Raw genomic sequence first — 27,907 nt, forward strand, 5'->3', positions numbered from 1 at the left:
TATTCAAGTCTCTTCAATGGCGGTTCTCAACTGTGGCTCCCCCGTCCCCCTTGGTTGACGTGTCCCCATTAAGGATGTGCAGGCCTGGGCATCTGCTTTGCACGTGGATGAGGCAGGGCAGGCATCAGGTGACAGGGCCCCAGACCATGGACGGCAGGGTGAGTGGAGGCCCACATCTGCTCCCAGGGCCCCACAGGCGCAGCCACAGCCATTTCCAACCCTTTATTGGGGGTTGTTATCCCCAAATAAATATAATACAATAAACCCAGAGATGAGGGTCTCGTGCACCCCAAAAGGTGAACCCCCACAACCCCAGCTGGGCAAAATAAGTTAGTTGGAGGGGGAGCCTGCCGAGAGCCAGGCCAGCTCCCCGGCTGAGCAGCGGCGGCAGCTGGACTGCACACCCGGGCCTAAAGTGCATCTTGGTTCTACGGTCCCCAGGTCCGTGTGGCTCTTGGCAGGGGCCGCTGGGAGGGGCAGGCAGGGACCTCCCGGCGGCGTTCCCACCGTGCCAGCAGTGGCTGCCAGGGTTCCGTGTGTCCTTCTGTCCATTTTGGGGGTACGGCTTTTCGATCAGGTGTCCTCAAGGAAAGCTGTCATCCGGCTGTGGCTGAGTGTCCAGGGGAGGATCCGGGATGCTAATTCCTTGATGTAGCTTCTCCAAGGAGAACTTCATCTGCCGGAAAAGGTGGGGCAGGGATGGGGGATAGGATGAGCCCATGTCTCTGCTGCCTCACGACCTGGTCACCTCTCAAAGAGGGAGCCGCGTGGTCTGGGTTCAAATCCTGACTCTGCTATGACTCACAGTGGGTAAATCCCTTCATGGCTATGGGCCTACTTCCCAAGTATCCAGAACTGTATAACATCCCAGAACTGTGTCAGAGACTTGAGGGAGGCTAGAGCTGGTCCACAGTAAGTTCAGCAGGGGACCTTGACTGAGGACCCAACGGGGACCCAACGACGGACGCCACACACCTCCTACCTAAACACCCAAAGGGGACAAGATGTTAACTGCTTAAACCTGACCCAGCTCCCTCAGGCTGGCGTGTGGAACGGTCCCCACCAGGTGGCGCTGCTGCGGGAGGTTGTGGAGCCTTCAGGAAGTAGGGCCTCACTGACTAGGTAGGCCGCCACGGGAGGTCTTTTGAGGGCCCGCGGACCCCCTAGTTTCCACTTCCTGGCCTGCTGTTCTCCTGCTCTGAGAGCACCTACCATGACGGATAGCACCTCATGACCCCAGTAAACATTTTCTCCTTTTATGGTTTGACTGTGAAAGGTCCCAGACTCTGGGCTCACGTCCATGAACACTTAATCCTCAGCTGGTCTGGGTAGGTTACAGCCTGTAGGAGGCCTAGGGGGTGGACATAGGCTGGGCCCTGTTGATCTGAGCCTGGCCTTTCTTCCTGTCTCTGTCTCATCTCTCCTTCCTGATCCAGCCTAACCTGAGCGAGAACCAAGCTGCTAATAACGCGGACGGCACCTAGCCAGCCACGGCGATGGACTGCATGCAGAAGCCATCGGCCAAAGCACCCTGTTGGGAGACCCTGTTGTTTAAGGTTGCAGTCCACCATGTCCAGATCGCTCTCCGAGCTGGGCACTAGATGGCACTAGATAGGGGACCCAGGCCCCCTCCACCCCGCAGGGCCTCCTCCTCTCTGCTGGACCTCATCTGGACAGCTTCTCTAGGCACACACGCGGAACCACATCTGGAACATAACTTCTGACACGGTTCCCTGCAAACCTCTCTCCCTGCTGCCCATAGGTTAATTGGGTAGTGTGTTTTGTCCTCAGACCAGTGGTCAATGACTCCTGCGGGGAGAGGGGAAGAAAACCAGTTCACCTTCTTTGTACCTGCCACATACTTTGATCACTGAGAAAGTAGCTAATCCACGAGATTCCTGCCGCAAGGCTGGCTGGAGGACGTATGGCTTTTGGTTAGTGGCAGGACAGCCCAGCTACGCTACGGGCTCTTGCTTTCATGACACATGACAGCCACTTGGTATTCTTGGCAACTTAGGAAGAGGAAATAATCAAGCTTGAACTCAGTCCTGCTCCACTCCCCATAAGCTGGAATCCCAGTCTCAGGTCCCTCCCTATCCTGGTCTGCAGGCCCTTTCCACTGAGGCATCTCCTTGAGAGCTTGAGGTCCAACAGTGTCCCTCAAGAGGTAGAACCAGTGTTGGAGGATAGAGTATTTTCTGTTTTGCTTTGGATTTCTGCCCTAATGCTAATGCCCTAATCCACCTAATGCTAGTGATAGAACCCATGGTTCTGTGCATGCTCTAGGCAGGGGCTCTACCACTGAGCCACACCCACAGCCCCTCACTGGGGGATTCTAGACAGGTGCTCTACCACTGAGCCACACCCCTAGCCCCTCACTGGGGGATTCTAGGCAGGGGCTCTACCACTGAGCCACACCCTCAGCCCCACTAAATAGCATTTTTTCATCAATCCTTTCAGTTCAGTTCTGATGCCCTCAGGGACCAGACAGAACCAGATTCTTCCCCCCATTTTTTCATCTTCCACCCTATCATAGGCACCCACTTGAGCGCCTCACATTTCCTTTAGTCCTCCACAGTTGCTGGCTGCAGTCCTCTGGGGCCTAACGGTAGCACTGTATGGGTCCTACTGTGTGCCTGAGGCTCACCAAAAAGAGCATGAGGTGTTTACAGTATGCTGGGCACCACTCCAACGAGTCGGTGCATCCCTGGCTCATAAAAAAACGGTTTACTCTCTGGCATTCGGAAGGTACAGCCAAGGCCCAAATGAAGGTCACTTACGTAAGGTCACACAGCACAGTCTGACCTTGAGTGTCCCCTGAGCTACCACACGGTGGCTTCATCAACCCCTTTCTGGAGACGAGACCCAAATGTCCTTGCAGAGTCACTCTCCTATCAACAGACCTAAGGCCAAAGCAGGCAGAGGACCAAGCACTGTCCAGCCTGGCCACTGTGGTCAGCTCGGAGCAGGATGGGCATGTGACCCCAGAAGCTGATGACAGAGAGAGCTACCCTCGGCATGTCCCCCAAGCCCAAGCTGCCACCAGCAGAATAAAAAGACGGGGCTCTAACTACAGCCACGCGGCTGGGTCCAGCCATGCCTGAAGGGTGTCTTCCCGTGACACGATCGCTTTGCCCCTTCTTGCTCCCTAAGCAAGCTAGGAGGTGGGTACCAGGACCGTCTCTCTCGTTTTCTGAGGGAGGGAGGGTGCCTGGACCCGAAGCCCCACAGAGCCGCCTCGCACCTCGTCCAGGAGCTCCACGGATGCGCGAAGGATCTGCCGCCACTTGCGTACCTCGACGCTGTGGAAGTGCTTCTGCAGGGCCGAGATCTCGGCCCACTCCGCGGCTGTCTGGGGAAGCTTCCTGTGGAGATGCAGCGCCCCAGTGAAGGGCCTCGGCCAACTTACTCTGCTTAAGCCCTGGGGCCTGCCCTCAGGCTCTCTCCACTTACCCCTTGGCCAGTGCCAGGCTGTGCCAAGACTCGAAGGTGTGGGCAGTCCTTTCCAGAGACCAGAGCCGGTAAAAGAGGAGGGCGTTGAGAGCGATGAGGATGATGAGGCTGGGGACAGAGTCAGAGATCATGATGCTCCCTCCGGTCAGGCTTGGGGCTCTACACCATCCCCAACACACCAGCGTAACCACACCTTAAAGGGCGCCACAATCACCCACCCTTTCCGGAGTAGAGAGGCTCAGAGAGGCTCTCCTCTGCCTAGGGTCCCACAGCCCGTAAGCAGAAAAGCCAGGGCCCACATTCTGACCTACGTCAAGCCTACGTGCTTGCTGGCCACACCAAGCCATCGTCCCGGGAAGAGCCAGGGACACTGAACAGGGAGAGAACACTGCCGGGGGATGAGCTGTGATAGAGGGGGTAGCAGAGGGAGGATGTAGGGCCCTACCTCACACAGATCCTGCGGAGGCAGCGGGGAGGAAGACAGAGACGGGAGAACTGCTCAGGGACAGCGCTGGTACCCAGCCCCTCCTCCACCCTGGGCGGCTAGCTCTGAGCCCCAAAGACCACAAAGCTCCTCCCAGACGACCTTAGGAGACCAAGGCCTCAAGAGGCTGAGCTTGTGGCTGGGTCGCCTTGAAGTTGGAGGGGGGGAGGTGGTCTCTTTCCTTCAGTGTTCTGTCCTCCCATACACACTGGCCCCAAATGCCCGGCGTCCCTGCCCAAAGCCCCACGGGGCCTCAGCTCAAGCGCCCTTGGCTCCCTGGATCTTGTGATGACTTTCCGTCATCTCTGGCCACTATGACCTCCCATGCCAGCCCAGCCTCCTCGCTCCAGTCTAGTGACAGCTCTCCGGCCATTCCCACGGGATTCTCGGTCACTGCTGTGTCTCCGGCCTCATTCAGCTCAGGACTGAGCTCAGAAAAACCAGAGTGCAGTGTGTCCGAGACCTGACTACCTTTTCTTGGCTACTGTTTCTCCTTCCAGAAATTTCTCCCCTCTGATCTCCCACGGTCCCCAGGGTGGCTGCTGTCCCAGCAAGAGAGACTCCTCTAACACAGACTGAGCAGCACGCAGGGGCTCTATTCCCCAACACGCCTCGTGCCATCCTTGCTGGGTTGAGCCCAACAAAAGCGGAGGCCGAGCCCGTGACCAGGCTGCAGACCCACGCCAGTCTCTCTACTCACATGATGCTGATGAGAACCAGAGCGGTGGGGATGCCTGTCACGGGGCCCTGATCCACCGACGGTTCTGAGAATCTAGAGCTCAGGGAACCTGTGAAACAGCAAGCTGGGGTGAGCCGGGCGCTGCCCGGGGACCACCTCCTCCAGGCGCCCGTCTCGAGGAAACGCACCTGAGGTGTGCATGCTGGCCCGGGTGCAGGGGTCAGGGTCCGGGTGCTGAGGCCCATCTCCGTGGCCCCTCCAGCTCAGGGGCCGCTTCCGCCTCCGCAGGCCCGACAGCAGCCCCCGAGCGTCCTTCCCTCCTTCCTCCAGGGACAGCTTCTCTGCCTTGGCGATTTCCCGCTCTGAGGGACAAGAGCAGGCTCAGTACGTCCGCACCCAGCTCGGCCCGGCCGCCCCCTGCCCCAGCGAGCCTTCCGCCCCCTACCCAGGTGGTGGAAATAATCTTCAATGCCGCTCCAGGAGTTCTTCTCGATGAGAGACTTCACCAGGCTCCACGGCTGCTTTCGGTAGCGGATCTCCGAGGACACGCTAGGACAGCGACAAGAGAGGGGCTGGGTCAGGTCTGGGGGATGCTCTTCGTCGTGACAAGCCAGGGGCATCTGGCAATCACTAAACTCACTGGGATTTCTCCAGTAAGTTCGGGGTCCCTGGCGGGCAGGTTTTGCCCCTGAGGCCTAGAAGGGGTGTTCAATAAACGAGCCATTTGTTCTATCATGTATACTCCTCGGCTCTCCAGTGACCTCTCCGGAGGTAGTCCCCGGGCCGCCCTCTGACCTCCACCAGGCCGGGAGGCAGCCCTCCCTGCGGAGGCGGGGCAGGGAGCGGGCACAGTGGGGCTCACCGAAGCCGGGCCTTGTTCCGGGCCAGGCCCAGGATGCAGTAACGGTGCGCAGTGTAGAAGTAGTCCTGGTACGGGATTCCCTGGGTGAGCACCTCGGAGTCCACCACGCACCCGCCCGCCTGCGGGCCTCGCCGGAACAGCGTCTGGGAGGGGGGGGGAACGACAGAGGGAGGTCAGGGCTGCCCCACACAGCCAGCCCAGCCGCCCAGCCGCCTCGCCCAGCCCACCTGCGTCTCCACCACCGAGGCGGTCTTGGGGCCGAGCGGGTTGCTGATGGGAATGGTATAGGTCAGGACTCGGCGCTGGTGACACTTGCTGTCACTGCTCCATGGGCTCAGGGTCACGTCTGGGGGCGGAAGGAGGAGGACAAGGAGGGTGGTTTCCTTTCTGTGCCCCCGGGCCCTCCGGGAGGGTTTCAGTTTCCAGGGGACTCGTGCCCAGCTGTACCACCCTGCCCCGAGTCTCCAGTTGTGCTGTGTGCTGCCCGCGATGCTTTCAGTTTAGAGTCCTGTTGCTGTCGCCTCAGTTTCCTTTTTGTACCAGGCTCGGTTTCTCCCAAGCATCAAAGGAGGGAACCACAGCCTTTGTGCCACCTTTTCCTGGAGGTCCTTTGCACACTCCGGGTTCCACACTGAACCCAGTGACCCCCACACCCTCGAGTGGAGTGGCTCCCCACTCCGGCATCCTTCAGGCTTCCCAGCAGAGTCCCAGGCCTTGACTCCCCTACAGCGTGTTCCCTCTGTTGTCGTGGGGGAGGGTGGGAGGCGTGTCTGCGTGTGTGTGTGTGTGTGTGTGTGTGTGTGTGCCTGTGTGTGGTCGTGAGTGTTCATGTGTGTGGGTGCGTATGAGAGTGTGCACGTGGGAGCCAGAGAGCAAACAACCTCACACGTCAATCCTCTTCGAGTGCCATCCACCTTGTTTTCCTGAGACAGAGGCTGCGGATGGCCTGACGCTCACCAATTGGGACAGGTCAGCTGGCCATGCCTACCCTGAGAGCGTGTGGTCAGAGCACAGGCCACAGTGCCCACCCTTTTTTTTTTTTAGATTTATTTGATTACGTATACAGTGTTCTGCCTGTATGTACATCTGAACTCCAGCAGAGGGCACCAGATTTCATTATAGATGGTTGTGAGCCACCATGTGGTTTCTGGGGATTGAACTCAGGACCTCTGGAAGAGCAGGCAGTGCTCTTAACCTCTGAGCCATCTCTCCAGCCCCCATGCCCAGCTTTTAAAGAACTTTTAGATCTAGTTTATTCTTAGTGGCTTTTTTTTTTTGTGTCTGTGTCTGTGTGAGTATGTACAAGTGTGTCTGTGGAAGTATGTGTCTGTATGTCTGTGTTTGTGTATGTATGTGTGTGTGTCTGTGACTCTGTGTGTTTGTATGCTGTCTCTGTGTGTGTCTGTATGTGTCTCTCTGTATATGTCCGTGTTTGTATATGTGTGCGTCTCTGCGTATCTGTGTGTGTATGTGTCTGTGTGAGTATGTATTTCTGTGACTCTGTGTTTGTGTGTCTCTGTCTCTCTGCGTATCTATGTGAGTCTGTGTGGGTGTGCCTGTGTGTGTGTATGTGCCTGTGTGTCTGTGACTCTGTCTGTGTACGTATGTGTGTGTATGTGTTGTTGTGTGGCTCTGTGTATATGCCTGTGTGTGTGTGAGACTCTGTGTGTTTGTGTCTGTCTCTATGTGTATCTATGTGAGTCTGTGTGTGTGCCTGTGTGAGTACATGTCTATGTGTGTGTATTTATGGTGTCTCTATGTCTCTGTGTGTATGTGTGTCTCTGTCTCTCTGTGTATCTGTAGTGCAGATCTTTGTGTCTGTGTGTCTCGGTGAGTGTGTGTGTCTGTGCCTGTGTGTCTGTTTGTCCGTGTCTGGGTGTGTCACGGGAGTACAGGGCCTGTGGAAGCCTGAAGTGTTGGATCCCCTGGAGCTGGAGCTACAGGCAGTTGCGAGCAGACCCTACGGTGCTGGAAACCAAACTGGGTTCCTCTGCGAGCAGTGGGTGCTCTGACCCTCTGGCCCTTTAAAACATTTTTGCTGCATTTATTTACTTGTGGGGGGCAGAGAAAAGCCTGTCGGTTCTCCCCTTCCGCCATGCGGGCTTTGGGCCGTCTTGCTGGCCCAGCACTGACTTTATGTGGGTTCTGGGTATCAAACTCAGGTCCTCGACAATTAGGGAGGGAGCCATCTCCCCAGCCCAGGCCCACTGTCTTCTAGTCTCCTACAAGTGTCTAGTTCCACTCATCTTTGCCTACTCAAGGCTCTACCCAGGAATAATGTCTGGTTAGAACCAAGCCTAATTGCACGCTGTCTGCCTGGGGCGTTCCACTGCTCCGCAGCACTCCAGGAGCCGGAGGGAGCAGACGCCGCCAGCCGCCACGCATCGGTTAACGTGTCACTGCCAGAGGCCCTTTTACAGCAGCCACTCACTGACCTCTGACGCTAAGGCAAGCACTACCAAGCGTGCCAGTGTGCAGAAGAACCAGAGGAGGCTGCGTGCTGCCCGCTCCTGTGGGGGGGGACGACACGAGGGAGCCTCCGCAAGCAACCCTTGCCCTCTGACCTGTGAACTTGCACTGCTGCAGGAAGCCCTGGAGGAAGGGCGAGTCGGAGAAGAGCATCTGCTGCAGCCTCTCAGCGCCCATGTGGAAGACAGAGTTGATGAGGAGCCGGCCGGAGAGGTCGGGAAGCAGGGCAGCCAGGTCCCCTGGGGCACAAGGGTCCTCGTTAGGCGGGCACACCTCTCCCTACCCCAGGCCCACCGCTCCCCCTCGCTCCCCATCTTCCTGAACAAGAGGCACCCAGAGACCCGGAACAATACCCAACCCTGCCTACACTGCACGGCTGGCTCAGGGTGGGCACACGGCCCAGCCCCGCCAGTTAAAGCCACCGCAATGGCGCCCACTGGCACAGAGTCCTACGGTCAAATGGACTCGTTTGTCATGCCTGACCACTCGAAGGCGAGTCTGGGACTTTCGGTGGAGTCACTGTGCCGTACACTGTCAGGCAAGCCAGGCCTGGGGCCCTCTGTCTCTGTGCCCACAAGAGTAAAGTCTACCCGAAAATTAGTACAGAAAAGCAACAAACAAACAAACAAACCATTTTTACAGCCTGCCCTTTCTGGCTACGCACGCCGTCTGAAACACCAATCTGGCCACATGCGTGGCTTGTCCTGTTTACCAACGCCTTCCCCCCCTCTCGCTGGCCCTAACTTGGGTATAACCTGAGTGAGTGAACTGGGGTCACCTGCCTCACCTTCCTCCCCAGTGGACGAAGATGAGTTGCTTGTGTCTGTCAACAGTTCCTCTCGGGACAGCAGATCCAAGGGGCCGAGGGAGGCGGGCCCGTCTGCTGGCGCCGGCTCGGTACTCAGAGGTTCTGCTACCGGGGTCGCCGTCTGGCTGGAGGAGGCATCCAGCTGGCTGGCCGGCTGCTCCTCTCTGTCCTCCTCGGCCTGCGGAGAAGGGCTCCATGCAGCCTTCCCACACCTTGACCCCAGCCCCAGGCTGCCCACGGGTCGCCTCTCTCCGCAAGAGCCTGGCAGACTGAAGTTTAGGCCCTGGCAAGAGAAGCCAACTCTGGGGGCTCCTGGCTAGCCTGACAGAGGCCTCGGGGCCACCAGGGATGAGGGCTTATGCGAATGCTTGGCCGACACACTCTGCTGCCCAGGGGCCTCCTATCCATCTACCTCGCTCCCCTCAGCCTCCTTCCTTTCCTCCCACTCTGCTGTATTTCCCCCCACTTCATCTCTATTTTCCTCATCTGTCTTCCTCTCTCCACCCATCTCACCCCTCTGTCAATTCCCGGCCCCTCTGCTGATCTTCCACGTTCCCTCCTCCACCTTTTCATCTCTCCCCGTAAGCATCCGCTTGCTCACCCCGTGGTCAGCATCACTGCTGGCTCGAGAGAGGTTCGGGGTGACCCGGCCACGCCTTGAACCCACAGGGCTTGGCTCCTGGCTCCGGTCAGCCGCCCCTGAGGGGGTGATGTCGCTGAGCGCGATCACATCTCCCACCTCTTTGGGGCTCCTGAAAGGGAAAGGAGGAAGTGAGAGGTGGCTGAACCCTCAAGCCTCCCCACGCTGCGGTCACTGTGTTCCCTTTCCCCCGTCCCCCCTGACTCACACAGTAACCTCATGTCTATCAACCTCATGTCAGAGACTCCCGACCTCCCTTTGAGCCACCTTCCACCTCCAACTCACCCAAGACCGTTCAGCTGCAAGGGGCAGACGTAATCTTCGTCTTCACTGGTGAGGCCCAGCTCTGAGCCATAGCACTGATGGACCAGGTGCCAGAGCTCCCGGGGACTCAGTGTCTAGGTATTAAGGGGTGTGAGGTTGGCCTCTTGTTTCTACTGCAGTTCCCCTGGCTTCCACAAGAGGGCAGCACGGCCACCCACTCCAGAGTCTGCCCATTTCCACCTCGCAGGCATCCTCTTTCTGCAGAGCCCGGGCTCTGGGCCCTGCAAGCCCAGATCTCCTAAGCCCACAGTGCTCTGGCCAGGGAAGATGCCCATGTTTACTGAGAAACTCCCTAAGGTAGAGTCAGGTGCTCAAGGTCCCACGAATGACCCAGGCGGATTCCAGAAGGGCCCTCGCCCTCGCCCGCTATGCTGGCTTGTCTCCAACTATTCATCCTCCTCTATACATCCTCAGCGGCTTCCCACGGCCCACCAATTGGCTGGGCCGAGAGGACAATGGAGTAAGAACAATTCATGATAACAGCGCAGCTGCCGGCCTTCTTACAAGCTCTGCACAAGTGCTAACGCCAAGTAGATACCAGCACAACACTATCAGAATTTCAAGACGAGATGTGCCCAGTGGCTTATCCGAGGTCACCCCGATGGGAGGTGACAGTGCTGAGCTCGGAGGCCCAGCGATGCCTAATCCACCCCGCTGAAGATACAGCAACAGCCCCAACGAGCCCAGCCCACACCCAGTCCTGGGAGCTCTGAAATAAAGACAGTCAGTCTTTTGGGACCAGCCCGGGTCCACGCACAGCTGCTCGGTGAATGGGCTGGAACTTCGGGGCCTGCATCTGGGCCTTCCTCTGACCTTGTCCTCCTTTGGGGACACCGCCCCCTCAGGCTCCTGGGAGGAGGGAGGTCTCTGATAAGTCTTACTTTTGAAGATAGCCGGGTTCGGAGCCGCCCTGGGAAACAAGCGCCCCAGAGAGTCCCAGAGCCTATGGGGGGGGGGGTTGGTGGAAGGTATCCGAGGGGTGTAATGAAGGCTCAGCTATGTCCCTCCCTCCCTGCTAGCAGCCTCACATGATGCCTCCCTCAGCGCTGGGGACCGGTCTGCACCAATCCCTTCCTCCTTCATCGGGACTTGGCTTCAACACTAGGCACTAGAATTCTAGGCCTATCCCTGGCAAAACCTCTGGAGAAGCCGCAGATGCAGAGGGCCTGGTGCCCATGGAGAAGAGCTGGAGGTTTCCTGGGAACTTGGGGTCCTCCCTGATAACCCCATCCTCCACCCCATCCTTCACCCACACCCACCTTCTCAAGCAGTGCATTCTGCCAGAGGCGGAAGATAAGGAGGAAGCAGCGGTCTCGGGCCCCGAAGGAGGTGAAGAAATGCTACAAAGAGAGGAGCATGAGGACTCAGAGGAGGAGGACGGCTCGGGGATCCCCCATGGTCACCACAGGGGGGAGGGGCGCCTGAGGTGGGAGACAGAGCCTTCCCACGCCTGGGGCTGAGGCAGCAGCGTCCGGTGCACTTTCCAAGCCCTGTTTGCTGTCAGAGACGGCTAACTCTTCCAGCTTCGGGCTGGCAAATCGCAAGGGGAAGTTTGCTGTTGAGTCTTTCCCTGCTCCTTCCTGTTTCCTGTTAAGACCCCAGAGTGACCCAGCCAACTTTCAACCAGCCGGATGGGAGGGAATAACTGAGGACAAATGCCAGGTGTGGTGCCGTCCCAGGACTAGAGAGGTGGAGCCAAGATTGGGAGTTTGGGCTCAGCCTGAGCAACACAGCCAAACCCCTGTCACAAACAACTGACAAGGTCTGGAGAGAGGGCTCAGTGGTGAAGAGAGCTTCCTATCCTTACAGAGGACCGGGCTTGGGTTTCCAGCACCCACTTTCGGGAGCTCATAAGCATCTCTAACTCCAGTGCCAGAAGAGCTAATGCCCTCTGTGGCCTCCACGTGATATGCAGGACAATCGGCCATACCCGTAAAATAAAGAGAGAAAAATACCGAAAGCAAATAAGCACACCTTCAAGCCCAGCTCTCAGGGGGCAGGAACAGGCATATGGCTGTGTGTTCAGGGCCAGCCAGGCTGGACTACATACTGAGTTCCAGAGCAGATGGGGCTATGGAGACCCTGGCCCCTCCCCCCAAAAATCTAGGGAGATGGCTCAGTGTCGGGGTGTTTACCCTGGGCTCTTATCCCAGTTTTGGCTGAACTGCTGGATTCGTGGGAATTTTTAGGGTTACGGCATTACCGGGCTTCTATGTGAGGGGACATTGCACAGGGAGGAAGTCATTGGGATGCTAGTCAAAACGAGGGGAGTTGCCAGCTCTGAGGGACTAAACAGGCCAGGTGCAGCAGAAACGGGCGAGTCGGGGTGAGGTGGGGATCCCTGCCGCCAGGATGGTGCACACGGAGCCCTCCGCTCACCTTCTCGCTCTCCGTGCAGATCTGAATGGCATTGGGGATGAGCTTGGCCGTCTTTTCCTTCTTGAGACAGGTCACTTCCTTCAACTGGATGGAAATCTAAACACAGCCAAACGGGGGGCCCAGCGCCGCGGTGAGAAGCGGCCGGAAGCCCCACCCACCCACCCGGAGGCCCCACCCACCCACCTCCGGGCAAACTCACCGTGGTCTCCCAGCGGAAGATGTTGCTGTAGAAACAGATCCAGTTCTCAGACAGGTAGAGGCGGCCCTGGAGAAGGATCTCCCGCTGCAGGGCGCAGGAGTAATCTGAGAACAGCACGGGGAGAGACAGGTGGACACCCGAGTCACATGCGTTGGCCCGGCAGCCCACGGGCCAGTGGGGCGGCGGGAGGGAGGCCAGGGGCTCGGAGCCGGGGCGACCCTGGGGCTGGGGCATGGAGTCTCACCCACGATCAGGCGCTCGGCCTCGGGGAGTCTGCTGAACAGCTTCCGGAAGTCCTCGTTGCGCTGTTTGTACGTGGGACTCAGCATCTGTGGAGGGGTTTGGGGCGTGGCGTCCTGAGAGCAGATCCGCACACCCCGTTTGGCCCCCAAAAGCTTCCAATCCCTCTCAAGTCTTTTTGGGGACCTTGGGGCCTCTTTGGCCATAACACACACGTTATATCGTAAGGACACCTACAATTTACTTACTTTTAAAAATACATATTTTTAAAAGTATATGAGCGTTTCTCCTACATATGTGTGTGTACCATCTGTGTGTCCAGTGCAGGTGGAGGCCAGCAGGGCATCTGACCCCTTAGAACTGGAGTTACACGAAGTTGTGAGTGGCCATATGGGTGCTGGGACTCAAACCTGGGTCCTCTGCAAGGACAGCCAGTGTCCTTCACCTCTGATCCATCTCTCTGGCCCCTATTTACCCACTTCATATATGAGCCAGGCCCTGTGCAAAGCACCAGCACCAGCATCACTAAACCCTACCCAGTGTCCCCTTTGGCCTTGCAAGATTGGGGTGATGTTTCTTAAGGAGAAAGAGGAAGGGCCACCCAAGGCCCCTTAGAGACCATCACAGCAGCAACCCATCCGGTGCGTAAACCAGAGCATCTGATGTGTGTCTCTGTACATATCACCGGCTCTTAACTGCTCTGGTTTGGAGCTCCTGTCCAGGAGACAGGTCCCCCCAACCCCATGTACCTTTACCAAGTCCCATGAGCAGATACTCACACTGTACCAGCTCTGCATCTTCTGTAAGAGAGAGAGAGAGTCGAGTCAGGAGGAGGCCCTGTGTTTTCTGCCCTGGCCGCCCTCTCCCGACCCCACCTGAGCTCGCACCCACCTTGCTGTTGCGGATGAAGTTCCGGCTGCCCAGGCTCTGGGTGCTGGGTGTCCCCGGCACCGCACTCTTCTCTGAGGAGCTGTCAGACCCCTTCTCCACCATGGTGCCTGGTTCTGGCTCAGGAGCAGGAGGGGGCCGGCTTGGAGGCAAGAGCTGCAGCCGCTTGCGCAGAGAAGGAGAGCTGCTTGGGGAGCTCCGGCCAGAATGGGGTGTGGTGCTAGGGAGGGAGAGGAAGAGAAGGGTTGGCGGGAACAGGCTAGGGGCAGGGATAGACCTGGTTTCTGAAAGTGCACCCACCATCCAGCAGCTCCATCTGTCCGCCCACCCACCCATCCATCAGCCAACCTAGCCACCTACCTGCCTATTAGACCACCCAGCCATCTGTCTGCCAAGCTAACCTCCCAACTGCCTACCAGTTCATCTATCCATCCATCATCCATCCATCCATCCTTTCTATCCACCCACCCATTCACCTCATCCACCCATTCACCTGCATCCTGTCTTTCTGACCCCAGAGCAGGTCCCTGAACATCCCTGTGCCTCTCCTGCTTCATTACAGCCCAGGGGTGATGACCTCACATCTAGTTCTTTGGGGGATTATCGGGGTGAAACTGAAGTCTCTCCAATACAGTCATGCACATGGCGAGATCTCATGACCACACGGGGAGGTCAGAGGACAACTTTTGGAAGTCAGTTCTTTCCTTCCACCGGGGAACTGAACTCAGGTTGTCAAGGCTGCCTAGCAAATGCTTTTTACCCAATAAGCCATTTCCCTAGCCCAATACCCGATTTTTTTTTTAAAAAAAACAATTTTACTAATTCATTCATAAAATAAGCTTTTATTGACAAGTGACATTCAGAATGCAAACCTAAGTACCCCCTTCCTTTCTCCCCGAGACAGGGTTTCTCTGTGTAGCCCTGGCTCTCCTGGACTTACTTTGTAGACCAGGCTGGCCTTGAACTCACAGAGATCCACCTGCCTCTGCCTCTGCCTCTGGGATTACAGGCATGTGTCACCACACCCAGCTAAGTACCTCTGTTTTTAAAAAGTGGTATTTTTATTTATTTGTGCGTATGTATGCGTGCGCACACGCGCGCGCGCGCACATACACACATACACACTCTGTGTGCACCACAGGTGTGCAGTGCCTGTGGAGACCAGAAGAGGGTGCTGCATATCCTGGAGCTGAAGTTACAGGTAAGTCGCCATGTGGTTGCTGGGAACTGAACCCAGGTCCTCTGCAAGAGCAGTCTGGGCTCTTAGACAACAGGAACCGTTTCTCCAGCCCCAAAGCACCTTTCTTAACATCCTTCCTTTCCTCACCCTCGCCTCTAACCTGCTCACAGTCCCAACAGCGACACCTCTGAAAGTGACTTCCGTTTTCCCTTTCCCCACCACTTGTCTTCATTCCAGCCCCACTTCCCCTCCACACAGATGGTACACAAGTGTTTCCACTCCTGTCTCTGCCCCGGGGGCTCTCCTCACCGCAGAGGAAGCTGGTGGCCAGCAGAGGAAGCTCGGGCTTCTCTTAAGCCCTACCCTGGCTGCTCCTTGCTTCAGGTGGCCACCAAGTCCTGACTTGGATGTGACCTGGTCCTGACACTTCCCTGGCCTCATATTCCTCCTCCGTCCAGGTCACCCCAGCCTCCTCTCGTTCCTTAAGCTCCCCAGGGTCATTCCCACCTGTTGCAACAGGGGTAGGGCGCCCGCATCCGTGGTCCCCTCCACCTGAAAAGCCCACACACAGCTTTGAAGTAATTGCCTCCATCTCATTCCTCAGCACTCCCCCTCCATGGTCCCTTGGTCTGAAAGAGGCCCCTCCCTCCCTCCCTCCCTCTTCACCCACCCACACTGTCTGCGCACACCCTGTTCCTTTGTTTTTCCAGATTGTTTATTGCCTGCCCTAAACTGCTAACCTGAGGAAGTTGCTATCCGTATCCTTAGCACCTGAGCTAGAGACGGGGCAGACTGAGCACACAATTAATGCTTACTAAACACTGCTGGGCTGAATGAACAGCCCTGAGCTGGCTGGGACCAGCGCTAACAGAGACCTGAAACACGGCTCGGTTCTCCGGAGCTAACCTCCCGCCGGAGGCGGACGTTAAGCAAACAGAACATTCTGGTAACTGTGCAAACACTAACCGCAATAAGGGCAGCGAGGGTGAGCGGCGGGGACTTTAAAGGGACATCATTGTTGGCTCCTTACAGGGATTCTGTCAAGCACTCCGAGGGATTGATTTTATCGTTGCTTAACAACCCTGTGTGCTTGGTCCTGTGACCTTTAACAGTGGAGACTGAGGCTGCAGGCCGGAGGTAACGGCAGCAGGAGGCACCGCCGATTTCTGGGAAAGATTCTAACTCCCGAGACACAGATCTATTTGAGTGAAAGCGGGATCTCCTCACTCAGGAATAGTTTCTCCTTCTACTCTGTGGATCCCAGGAACAACATAGGTGGCTGGGTTTAGGGGCAAGCACCTTTACCCACGAGGCCATCTTGCCACCCCCTAGAAGGTGTCTTCCAATGCGTCTCTCCTGTCTGTAGTCTTTAGTACTAGCCAGTCCCCCTGGTTCACAGTGCCCTTGCTCCTCCTTGCCCTGAAGCTGGTTTTTGTTTTTTGCTTTTTGTTGCTGAGCTGGAAATTGAACCTAGAACCTGGTGTATGTTCAGTGGACATTTTACCACTAAGCAACCCCCTAGCCTTTCACTGGGGGATTCTACACAATCACTCTACAACTGAGCCACACTCCCAGCCCCTCACTGGGGAAGTCTAGACAGGAGCTCTACCACTGAGCCACACCCCAGACCTCATACTTTTTATTTTGAGGCAGGGTCTCTCAATAAGTTGTACGGATTGGCTCTGAATTCATTCAGTAGTCTAGACTGGGATTGAACTTTTGATTGTCCTGCCTCAGTTCCCCCCCCCCCAATAGTGGCTGGGATAACAGGCCTGTGCCACAATGCCTGGCTGGTGTTTTTGGTGAACAGTTTTTTAATCAAAGGTCTGTCTGGAGTTGCTTTTGTACTCATACCAAGAAATCACTGAAAAGTTCGTGCTCAGTAGGCTTACGGGCCACACCCCCATGCCTGGGCCTTATAAATTCTTATGCACACTCCAAGGCTCGGGTGCACTCCTCTCCCGTCTGTAGGGTCCCCACACTCTGCTGGGGCAGCAGCCGCCCCAGCTGTCGGCTTTTCTATGATAACAGCTCTATGGGCTTCTGGAGACGAGCCTCTGGCTGTCTTAGTTCCCACTCAGCCCTGCTCGGATGGGGTGCAAGGAAGTGCTCACGTGATTCTTACACAGTAAATTCATTTAATAAATTATGTGGCTAAATAAAAGGACATAAACAGTGGCCTAAGCCGTTACCGCTCCCCCTGGGCCAACTCGGTGCCTCCGTTCACCATGGCATAGGGTCTGAACTCGATCTATCCCAACTTACAGCCCGAGAATGCCTGCACGAACACTGAGCAGGTCAGAGGCTTCCTGGCTGTCAGGCTCTCCCACCCTCTTTCCCCCACGAAAGCCCACGGCTCCTCCTCGGGCCCTCGTGACCGGAGCTACCTCTCCTCTGCCTCCCGCCTTCTTTCTTCCCTCTGCACCATGTGCCCTTCCCCCACTGGACGTAGGGGGAACTCACCCCCACGTTTCGACAGACTCGTTCTATCTGAAATCACATAACCCTTTGCCGATCCCTTCCCCCCACCCCACCCCGGCCTTCTCTGTTCTCAGAGCATGCTGGCCACACTCTCCTCCTCCGGCCCCTGCTCCCCATCTCTCTTCCCCATCGTCTAGACAGGTGCCCATGAGGAGGCATCACCATTACCTGAGCCAAGTGATCAGGCTTGCTTGTTCACACACACACACACACACACACACACAGCCTGGATTCATCCACATTTGGACTCAAAGGCCTCCATCAACGTTTCCCCATGAGGCCTTGGGCCAGCATCTACCCTAGCCTCGATTTCACCTGCTGTTCTTACCTCCTGGAGCAACTTGGGGGCAAAATGATATGTAAGACAAAGGGACAAAGAAGCCATGGATGACAGCCTTCTCTTTCCCACAGCTGCCGAAACCGAGTGGCAACTCACTGCTTGCCTAGGCTAACCAGGGGGGCCAGACCATCAGGAAAAAAGACACCGAAATTAGGACAACGGCCTCCAAAACCTGCCATCCGTACAAAGTTCAGCACAGCCTCCAGAACACAGCCACCATCAGCAGCCAGAGGTGCTGGGGCACGCCTGTTAATGCAGAGCTCTGGGCTGAGGCAGGAGGATCACGAGTTCGAGAGCAGCGTAGGCCGCAAAGCAAGGTTCTGTCTTAAGGACTCCGGAGTTGGGGGTGTGTAGCTAAAGGGCCTTGAACCCACGGCTGAGGGGCTCAGGGCAGGGCTCCTCAGCAGACTGTCTAGAGATCACCAGTGAGGGGGGTGAGTCGGCAGTGTACCCACCCAAACGTGGGGGACATGCCTTCCAGGATCGCAGAGATTGCCCCAAAACAAAAAACAGAAACAAAATTGAAACGAAAACTCTTAAGTTTCTCTTCCAACCCCCCCACCCCATCAGAAACCTCAACTTCAAACCTGATGCACGCTGAATTCTGATGGAATAATTAGGAGCAGAGAGGATTTCTTAAGTGAGCCAGACTGCAAAGGCTTATAAGGCTGGGCAAGGCTCACTGAGGCCGAGGGCCGAGGACAAAGAACAGAGCTGGCAAAGTGTGGGGGAAGACTAGACTCCCAGGACAGCGCGTTCCGAGGCTGGCAGGTCTGAGAATAGCGGGTGGCCGGCAAGCCGGGACACGTGGGCTCCCAAGGCAGGCCTGAAGACCCTGGGCCGCCGGCATGGTTCTAGGGAGAAGGTAAACCCCAGCCCTGCTCGACAAGGTCCACTTGAGGGTACACTGGAGGTTCAGAGGAGCCAGGCTCACTCCCCCACCCCCCCAATTCCCAGTCCTGGATGGGACAAAGAGGGAAGTTCTCAAGGGCGGGCGAGAGAGCCCTGGGGCGGCCCAAGCCAGCCAGCCAGTCCTGGCAGAGGGAAGGGAGGGGTCAGAAGTGGCGAGAGGGGGACCGTTAAGGGGCGGGGACTAGGAAGAGAATGGAGTTTTCACTGTGCAGATGCTCCAGCTTCCGGGGCCTCAGACACCGCCTCTGCCCAGAGGGGCAAGAGCACACTCAGGTGTGATGGAAAGGGAAAGCCGGCTGGGGAGGCACGGGGCCACAGGCAAACTGGCCTTGGGTGCGAGAGGTCTGTCTCTCCCACCTGTCCGTCAGTCTTTCACACACACAGCGTTGTCACAAGCATAAACAGCTACAGCATTGCAAGTATGTCACATCCGTACACAAACGCCAGGAAAGTTACACACACACACACACACACACACACACACACACACACACACACGGCGCAAATATGCTACAGTCACAAAGAACCCCAGAATTCCAAACCCAGAGAGATACAGGAAGTCCAAGAGAAGCTACCGCCACAGACAAGTTTTGAAGAGACACCAGAACAACAGCAACACCCACAACAAACCTACTCACACATCACCTAGTCATGGGGCCCAGTGACCCAGACATACATCCCTAAGGGAAGGTAAGTCATCTGGCAGAGAAAACAAAGCAAAGGCCAGCTCTTGAGAGCCAAGGAATGCAAGGGATGGAATTATCAGGTCACAGTGACAGAGACCCTGACATCCCCAGAGTCCCGGGGTTTGTGGGGTGGGGGCGGGGGGGTGGACAGACAGACTCGGGAATATCGCTGTACCTGAAGCCAGGCCCAGGGCAGGTTTTACAAAGCAGTTAAGGTTACACCCGACGCCCCAGGAGGGAGGGTCCTCAGCCGAGAGAGAGCCGCAAGGAGTCTCTCTGTCTCTCCTCACAGACAAAGGGTCTGGGAGACACAGAGTTTCCACAGGGACGGTAACAATGCCACACACAGACGCAAGGGAACTTCCCCTCGGACGGAAGCGGAGGTGAACGGGCCACCCACAGCCCCAGACACACAGCCTTGTCGCAGACGGACACACACAGTTTCTACCTGTCCACTGAGTCCAAAGACTTTCAAGTGTGGGCGGCAAGGCACACACACAGCAGCGGAGCCCCAAGCATGCACGCGCGCGCACGCACACACACACACACACACCCACACGGGTGTCACACTGAGAGCCCCCAGTAAGTCACAGGTGTAATCCATGGCAAACTACAGGCACAGCCAGCCAAGGGACTGAAGTGGGATGCTCTTCGCCGGGCGCCCCAAACCCGCCTCAAGTCACCCCAAAATCACAATGAGGCACAGGCTCAGGAGGTGTAATTTGCACATGGTGCCACAGAGAAAACGAGACACACAGACAGCAGGTCCACGAGCCCTAGATGCCCTCGACCTGGTTGGTGGCCCTCACACACAACATGACAGCTAACACACAGTCAGCATACAAACGCTGCCCAAAGGATCCCAGCTGTTACACACACACACACACACACACACACACAGAGTCACAACCACGCAGAGAACAGTCCCTTCCAAGACACAATCACAAACGGAAACCCGCAGGCAAAGGGGGACGAGGCAGGGGTAGGGGTGGGGTGGGGGTGGGGGGTCAGGTGGGACACACACACGACCCCCCACACCCCACCGAGACCTCAGGCTCCAAGAAGCTCCCTCCCCCAGCCGCCACCACAAACAAGGACCACGGACCCCAGGAGCTGCGGGGCCTGCCCGGTGCTGCGTGGTGGGGAGGGGCTGCTCGCGGTGGTCCCGGGGGCAGGGTCGGGGCTCCCCCAGGAGGGGCGATCCAGGCCTGGGGGAGCACCCCGCTATCCGTCTGCATCCCGGGCCTCGCCGCCGAGCCTGCAAGCCCCCAGGCGCCCCGAGACACGTGTCCCCGCCCTCGGTCCCCACCGGGGTCGCTCCTGCGCGCACGAGCTCGCTCGCTCGCTCGGGAAGCCCGCTCCCGCCCCTCGCCCCGGCCCCAGCGCGCCGCCCTACCCCGAGGCCCCGTGCTCACTCGAACATGGATGCGGCGCCCCGGCTGCAGGGCAGGACCCGGCCGGCTGCGCGGAGCTGGGCCTCCCGGGCCTCGCCTGCCACGGCCGCCGCCCCCACCGGACCCCGCCGCCCGCCCGCCCGCCCGCACAAAAGGCCGGAGCCGCCGGAGGCCGCCCTGGCGTCAGCGACACCCCCCCTTCCTGCTCCCGCCCCGCGCGTCACGGCGCCGCCCCCGCCGGGAGGGGGACCTGGCGGCGAGCGCGGGCCTCGGCCTAGCTGGCTGGGGAAGAGTCCGGCTGGGAGACCTGCACCGACCGACGGACCGAAGGAAATTTTAAGAAGAGGAGCAGCCCGGGCCCGGCGTGAGGGAGCGCGCCCGGCACCCCAGCACTCGAGAGGCTGAGGCAGGAGGACTGCCGTGAGTTCGAGGCCAAGCTCGGGCTGCGTGATGGCGTTGCAGGCCCGGCTGGTGAACGGGAGTGGGAACCTGCCTTCGAAACAAACCAGCAAAGCAGCAAAACGAGTCTGAACACCCTGGGCTCCCCCACCCCCGCCCCCCAGGACCCAGGAGAGCCCCTGGGCGGAACCTGAGGACTGGGGTGGAGGTGGGTGTCAGGCTGATGCTGGGAAGAACTGGCCTGGGGCGGAAGTTTGGGGGGAACCGCAGCCGAGGGGTGGAAGGCCTCTTCCTGCTCTCCCCCACCCGGTCTCTAAGCCTCAGTTCCTGCCCCAGAAGCATCCTCCGACCCGCGTGTGCGGGGACTTCCCCAGTCTAACCCCGCACACCGAGTCAGGCTCCATCCCGCCCGGCCCATAGCTGTGGGTGAGCTCGGGCAAGTCCCCCGCTGGCCTGGTGAGCTATCTGCTCATAGGCAAGGGGTTTCCCCTAGGCCCGCGCAGGGACAGGGCTCCTCAGCGCTTTTGATGCTGGGAAGCCTGCCTGACCTCAAGACGGGAAATGACCGAACACTGCGGCGCAGGGCTTGCTCTTGGGACAGCCAGCCCTGCACCCACCTCTGCAGGCCGAGGGTGCTTGTCGGCCCTGATGGAGAACGCAGAGTCAACTCTGCCTTTGGGACCCGGATGCCCAGCCCAAGGGATGTCTCCCTACGCCTCGCCAGCCTCCAGCCTCACATAGCTTCAGTAGACCTGGTCCCGCCTTGGTCAGCTTCCATCCCCGCCCCACTCTGAGAGCCTGTGAACAGCCAAGTCCGGCCAGGGACCTCTTGGCTTTAGGCCCTACCCTGGCTCTGCCTCATCCCTGGTGACAACAAAGCAAAGGGCTCACCTTGCCATCCGGAGCCCCTCCTGAGGGACCCTTTCACCTGTCTGACTTCTTGGCCTCCTCCTTCCTCTCCTGGTGGCTCGGTCAGGAAGTCAGCCTACCTCCTGGCTCCTCCCACCTGCCTCCCGCCTCAGGACCCTTACACGGCTCTCGCTTCCGCAGGCGGAAGGAAGCGCGTACTTCTTCTATGGCTGCCTTCCATCCTTCCGTGTCCGTGGTTCTTTCAATACTTCCGTTGCTTGTTTCCTCTTTGAAAGACTTTTACTGTGGTGGGGGTTGGAGTGGAGGGAGCTTCAGAATTTCATTCTGCATCCCAGGCTGGCCTCGGACTCACTATGTAGCTGAGGCTGGCCTCGAACTTATGACTTTCCTGCCTCAGCCTCCTGAATGCTGGGATTACAAGACAGGGACCACCAACTGCAGGAACTTTTACATTGTTTAAGTAGAGAATGTTTACTTCAAATAGAAAAAGGTATAAGGGCCCTCTGTTGCCCCACCATCATATGCAATAAGTATGTATAAAAAGTCTCGTTAATATCTTTAAAGACTCTGAATTATATCTAAGGACAATGGAAAGCCGTTAAAGGATTGAAGTGGGAAACTATGTGCCTATCAAGATCACTCCAGACTCCAGACTTCTTTTGGTGGTTGGTCATTTTAGTTGGATTTTTTTTAATGATTTTTTTTTTTTTTTAAAGATGAGTCAAAGGGGGCTGGCGAGATGGCTCAGAGGTTAAGAGCACTGGCTGTTCTTCCAAAGGTCCTGAGTTCAATTCCCAGCCACCACATGGTGGCTCACAACCATCTACAATGTGATCTGATGCCTTCTTCTGGCCTACAGACACACATGCAGGCAGAATACTATAAAAATAATAAATAAATCTTTAAAAAAAAAATAGATGAGTCAAAGGGACTTGGGAGGCAGAGGCAGGAGGATTGCTGTGAGTTTTAGTCCAGCTTGGTCTACACAGAGAGTTCAGGCTTGCCAAGATTATGCAGGCAACTCAGCCTCAAAATAAAAATAAAAGAGGAAAGAGGGAGGGAGGAAGGGAAGGACCAACTAGCTTTTAAGTCCCACATGATACACACCTGTCACTCCAGCCCTCTAGAGGATGAAGCAAGAAGACCATGAGTTTGAGGTCATCCTAGACTATACAGCAAGACGGGTCTCACAAACAGACAGAGCTGGTGATTAAGATCATGTACTGCAAAGGACCTCAGTTAGGTTCCCAGTATGCACTAACTCCCGCCACCACTGGGGATCCAGCGCCCTCTTCTGGTCTCCATGTGCACATGCACTGCTCTCATGAAGACACATTTAAAAAAAAATACACCTTTAAAACAGATAAACTATAACATTTACCAGCAAGGGCTCAAGCGCCTTCTCCTCTTTTCTCTGCCTGGGCACACGCAGGGTAACTCTTGCCCTGCGGTCCCTCCTGTCTGATTTTGCTACATCACAGCCATGAACAAGGCAGCATCTTACCCAATATTCCTGAAAAATATGCAGCTGCCCCCTATTGTATCCTTTGGCAGTTTGCTTTTCCCTCCCACTTGGCCATCATGTTTCTGAGACGTTTTCAGTGGAGACAGAGCTCTGGTTTTTGGATATTTGCTCTTAAGTAGCATCCATTGTTGGAAGAAACCCCAGCACACACTTCTTTGTATTCAAGGCCAGTCTTTTGGGTTCTTTTCTGACCCTCTGCCTGTAAACCTCTTGCTTTCAGTCTCCTTGGGCTAGAAGTAATTTTCCTTTGCAGAAGTTTTGTTTGAATTTTTTTTTTCCTTATCTTCGAGCCCCAGCAGGAAATTGCTCTAGTGATGATGGCTTTGTGGCACACTTACAAATACATCTTGCCACTAGAGATGCAAGAAACAACACTTGTCCTCACTCTGATTTGCCTGAAGTATTATTTTCATTTTCTTTTTTTCAAGACAAAGTTTCCCTGTGTAACGATGCTGGCTGTCCTGGAACTTCCTTGGTAGACAAGGCTGGACTCGAACTCACAGAGATCTGCCTGCCTCTGCCTCCTGAATGCTGGGATTAAAGGAGTAAGCCACCACACCTAATTTTTAAAAAGATGCTCTGATGTTTTTGACTAGCATGTGCGTGTGTGTGTGTGTTTTACACGAGGGCGTCTGATGTCCTGGTCCTGTGTGACGTGGGCGCTGGGAACCTAGCTCGGGGTCCTCTACAGGAGAAGTGCCTGCTCTTAACCGCTGAGCATCGCCCCAGCCTGTTTTTCATGTCGGCCTCTTCCCCCTTGGGAACCAAGTTCTGTTTACAACTTGCCGCCTCTGTTTCGTAGCCCTGATCCAGGCCTGGCCCACAGCCTGTGCTGCAGGACTTCTTGGTGGCGGCGTGTGGCTGGACCTGCAGTCACTGGTCCCAGGGACACATTCCTGAGCTTTGTGGGTTGCGATGAGTCGTTTTGCAGACACATGCTGGAGCGCTAATGAGGGACTGCTGTGAGTGTGTCTGGGCAGGGGAAGAGTGGCCTTGAGTGCATGCAGCATCCTCCTGGGCGGGGGCCCCAGACTAAACCAGAGAGGGGAAAAGAGTCGGAGAACGGAGGGCTGCTACTACATCTCTCTGCTTCTCAGAGACGTGAGCAGGCAGCCCGCTGCTTCTCCTGCCTCAGCTTCAAGACTCTCCTAGGACTGTACTGTCCTTGCCATAACGGATGGAACCCTCAGGTCATGAGCCCAAAGAAATCCTTCTGTAATGCCTTCTTGTCAGGTATTTGGTTACACATGAAAGAAACATAACTGACATACATGTCCACGCGTGATCAGGACTCCCTGGGCTCGGGCTAGAGTAATCTTCAGCACGGTGACCCCAAGGAGCCCACACTTGAGCTGAGGCCATAGAGACGAGACAGACACACCTCCCATCCCATTCCCAAGGCTGACCTGTCCTGAGACAGACGCTGCAGGTCCGGGGTCTTCGCACCCTGGGAGCGGGATGGATTTGGGGTGCCTGGAGGTGACTCCCCATCACTGGAGGGAGTTATTCGAATGGCAGGTACCCCCAAGAGCCTCCAGGATTGAGCAGATAGGTCCTGGGCACCGTCGGCCCGTGTCTGCCGCTCAGCTGGAGCACCGGGTGAGCCCTGGTCACCGGCCTGGTCCCCCTGGAGAGCCCAAGGCAGCAGGGGCAGGAGCTCCGCCATGAGGAGGATCTGGACAGCGGCGTTGGCCCTAGGGGAGAGAAAAGAGAAGTGTAATTGTCCAAGCATAATTTGGGTAGAAGGGGCACGGCAGAGATTCCCCCCTCTGCCCACAGCCTAACCATCCTCACGACCCTGAGCCTCCATTTCTTTCATACTAAAGGCCCTATAGAGGCAGAATATCCCAGAATGCACAGCCAGTGCTGAGAGTCAAGCACACAGAGCCCAGCTCACAGAGCTCGGCAAACAGCTGTTTGTCCTCAGGCTGGGTGCCTTTGCTGTGCATTCACTATGGCTGTACTCTGAGGCCCAGATGCCATGTCCCCTGTAATACACGGGGTCAGGAAAGCGCCAGGCCTCGTGGCTAGCCACGCTGGGACAGAGAGAGGCAGCCTCTTATTATAAGATTTTCCTTCCCTGGTTTTCTCAATGCCTCAACCAAGACAAACAAAGGGAAGGTGCCCCCCCCCAGGCTTGCATGGCTAGGAGGAAGTAGGGCTCATGTCTGTACCAAGCGACTTGGCTCTGGCAATGCCAGCTCAGAGCCTGGGTCTCCTCACAGGAGAACACAACAAAGGTGTCTTGCAACCCAACTGACCGGAGGCAAAGGAAAGGTGACGTTAGTGCCAGGAAGACCCGACTCTCCGGCCTGGCTTGGACCTAACCAGCACCCTGGCGTCCCAGGACACCTACCTGTGAGTTCTTCCTTCTGTCTCCCAGGGTCCAGACTAACAGGATAAGAGAAGGCCTAGCCCTTCTTTCTCGCCAGAGACTCCTGACCTTCAGGCCCGAACAGCCATGTCTGACTGGAGTCCTGTTACCCTCCCCGCCAGCTGTTCCTGGAAGAAAGTATAGAGCGGGGGAGGGGTGGGCGTTCCTACTACCGAGGGCACCTTAGGAAGGCCTCCTGTCCCCTCTCTCCTTCACTGTGCTCTTCAGGCCTCCGACCATTTGTTGCTTGTGTTGGCCTGAGGTACAGCTTCTGCCCTCTGCTTCCCAGAGCTGCCCCTTCAAGTTAGGAGACGGCAGTAACAGCCAGTCCCTCCCCACCCCACATTGTGTCCGCCTCTATCCCGCCCCAGCATTTCTCACAGGGGGAGGGACTTTTTTTTCCCCCTTCCCCATATTTATGACCACCCCCTCCACCCCCGCCTCCTGTGTGTTGGTTTGTGGTTTGAGAATCGACCCCCATAGGCCGGCGTCCCCGGCTGGTGGGGCTTTGGGGGGCAGGTTGTAGAAGCTATAGGGGGCACAGCCTTGATGGAGGAAGGATATCACTGCGCAGGCTTCGGGAGCTTTTAGCCTCCTGCCGCTTCCTGTTTCTCTCCCTTCTCTTCCCTCTCTCCTTCCTGTGGGTGGATGAAAACGTGACCAGCCGGCTTCCTGCTTCTGCTGCCGTATCTTGCCTCGCCGGTTGCCAGGCCTTTCCCACCGCGAGGCGTTCTGTCCCTCTGGGACCAGGTGCTAAAATAAACCCTTTCTTCCCTAAGTTGCTTTCTCGCCTATTTTAGGAGAGCATCAGAAAAGTAAGGAGGCAACGCCCCCTACAGACACGTGCTGGAAACGCTGGGCTGGTCCAGGGCGCGGTGGCCTTTGGGAAGTTCTGGCAACTCTGAGATAGATTTGCCCAGAGGAAGTAGGTTGCCTGGGCAGCACCCTTGAGGATATTTCAACCCTGGTCTCCTCCTGTGTCTCTCTCCCACTGCACCCTACACTCCACGGATGGATGAGTTTCCCCACCACTGTCTCCAACCACCGTGGTTTTCTATCCAAACACTCAGGGGCCAGTCAGACCATCCCGTACTAGCCTCGAGCACAGGTAACAACCAGGTTGGTGTTTGGGGGGAGGGGAGGTAGAGCCAGGGTCTCTCTGTCTTGGATTTGCTTTGTAGACCAGGCTGGCCCTCCACTGAAACCCTAAAATGTGAAGCCACAGACAAAGAAGATTTCTAAGATTCCTCCCTATGGCTGTAGTTTAGCTGCGTGTCATCCGTTTTGCCCAGTGTATAATATTCCATTGCAGAAATGCATTATGTGTTATGTACTAATTTTTTCCTGTCCGTAGGCAGTGATTTTTTTTTTTTTTAAAAAACTGTGATGAGTGGGGCTGACATACATGGGTAAGTCAGAGGTCCACTCACCGCCAGCTTCCTGCTCCTCACCTCCACGAGCCTGATCTGAGCGGGCTGGGTCCTATCAAACCCTGAGCTATCAGAATGCCTCTGTTCCATCAGCCCTGTGGTCAGCCCTGGTATGAGGGGGGAAAGTTAATAGTGAAAATTTGACTGCTCTGCCCTGTTCAGCCACCTTTGCCACAAAGGCCTTTTCCTGATGTGAAGATCTGAGATCTCAGATCTCCAAAATGATGCCACAGGTCTGGTGGTTCAGTGTACACAAACTTTGCTTCAAACATAAAATTATTAAAAACGCTGAATAAAACTACCTTCAGGTTATGTGTAGAAGACACATATAAAATGAACTTTGTGTGTAAATTAAGTCCTATCCTGTGGATACGCTGGGCAAAGTGGTTCGCATCCTGTGAAGGATGGAGCAGGCGAGAGACCAAAAGATTAAAAATGAACAGCTATTATTTAAGGCCTGAACTAGGTGGGTGGAGAAGTTCAGGAATGCCCCGAGGGGAAGAACCACCTTACTGCATTCTTTTCCCACCCACTAGAGATACAGTTGCGAGGAAACTGGACCATCCCCCTAAGGAGGGACACCAGGCCATTAATGGTCTGGGGAACTTCCTATAGCCAATCAATTCAAAATGTAACATTTTAACCAATAGATGCTTGCCAGGCAGGAATCGCCCCTGTCTTGGGAATGCTGGGAGGAACCAGAAGCTTTAAATCACCCAACTAACCTGAGCATGGGGCTCTCGGCTCTCACCGCTTTGGCCAACCTGCAGCTTGTAATGATTTATAATAAAAAGAACCTCATGGATAAAAAGACCTAGTTATTCCTGGTCTTTTGGGGTTCACGAACTGGGCAGAACACAGGTCTGTGCAAAATTTCGCCCTCCTACTTAA

The 27,907-nt window shown here is 56.4% G+C and overlaps 1 protein-coding gene across 6 annotated transcripts; it reads right to left on the bottom strand.

The window, feature by feature from the left end:
• Nucleotides 1-207: 207 nt before the first annotated feature.
• Gramd1a (GRAM domain containing 1A) lies at nt 208-24,893 on the bottom strand. 6 transcript variants are annotated; one of them, XM_021641639.2, is made up of 19 exons: nt 24,619-24,893; nt 13,429-13,645; nt 13,317-13,337; nt 12,542-12,626; nt 12,298-12,401; nt 12,099-12,194; nt 10,979-11,059; nt 9,681-9,793; nt 9,357-9,507; nt 8,735-8,933; nt 8,043-8,186; nt 5,706-5,824; nt 5,479-5,621; nt 5,062-5,165; nt 4,805-4,978; nt 4,638-4,725; nt 3,454-3,561; nt 3,245-3,365; nt 208-676 (listed from the first exon to the last, which is right to left on the bottom strand). In XM_021641639.2, the coding sequence occupies exons 1-19, from the start codon at nt 24,876-24,878 to the stop codon at nt 584-586; spliced, it is 2,421 nt and encodes an 806-aa protein (XP_021497314.1). In that variant the 5' UTR covers nt 24,879-24,893; the 3' UTR covers nt 208-583. The 6 variants fall into 6 exon arrangements, with proteins under 6 accessions (XP_021497314.1, XP_060222687.1, XP_021497336.1 ...); XM_060366704.1 differs by lacking the exon at nt 24,619-24,893 and adding an exon at nt 21,709-21,796; XM_021641661.2 differs by lacking the exon at nt 24,619-24,893 and adding an exon at nt 20,440-21,230.
• Between the last annotated feature and the right edge of the window lie 3,014 nt (nt 24,894-27,907).

The sequence above is a fragment of the Meriones unguiculatus genome, chromosome 14, assembly GCF_030254825.1.
Source record: "Meriones unguiculatus strain TT.TT164.6M chromosome 14, Bangor_MerUng_6.1, whole genome shotgun sequence".
In the NCBI taxonomy this organism is placed as follows: Eukaryota; Metazoa; Chordata; class Mammalia; order Rodentia; family Muridae; genus Meriones; species Meriones unguiculatus.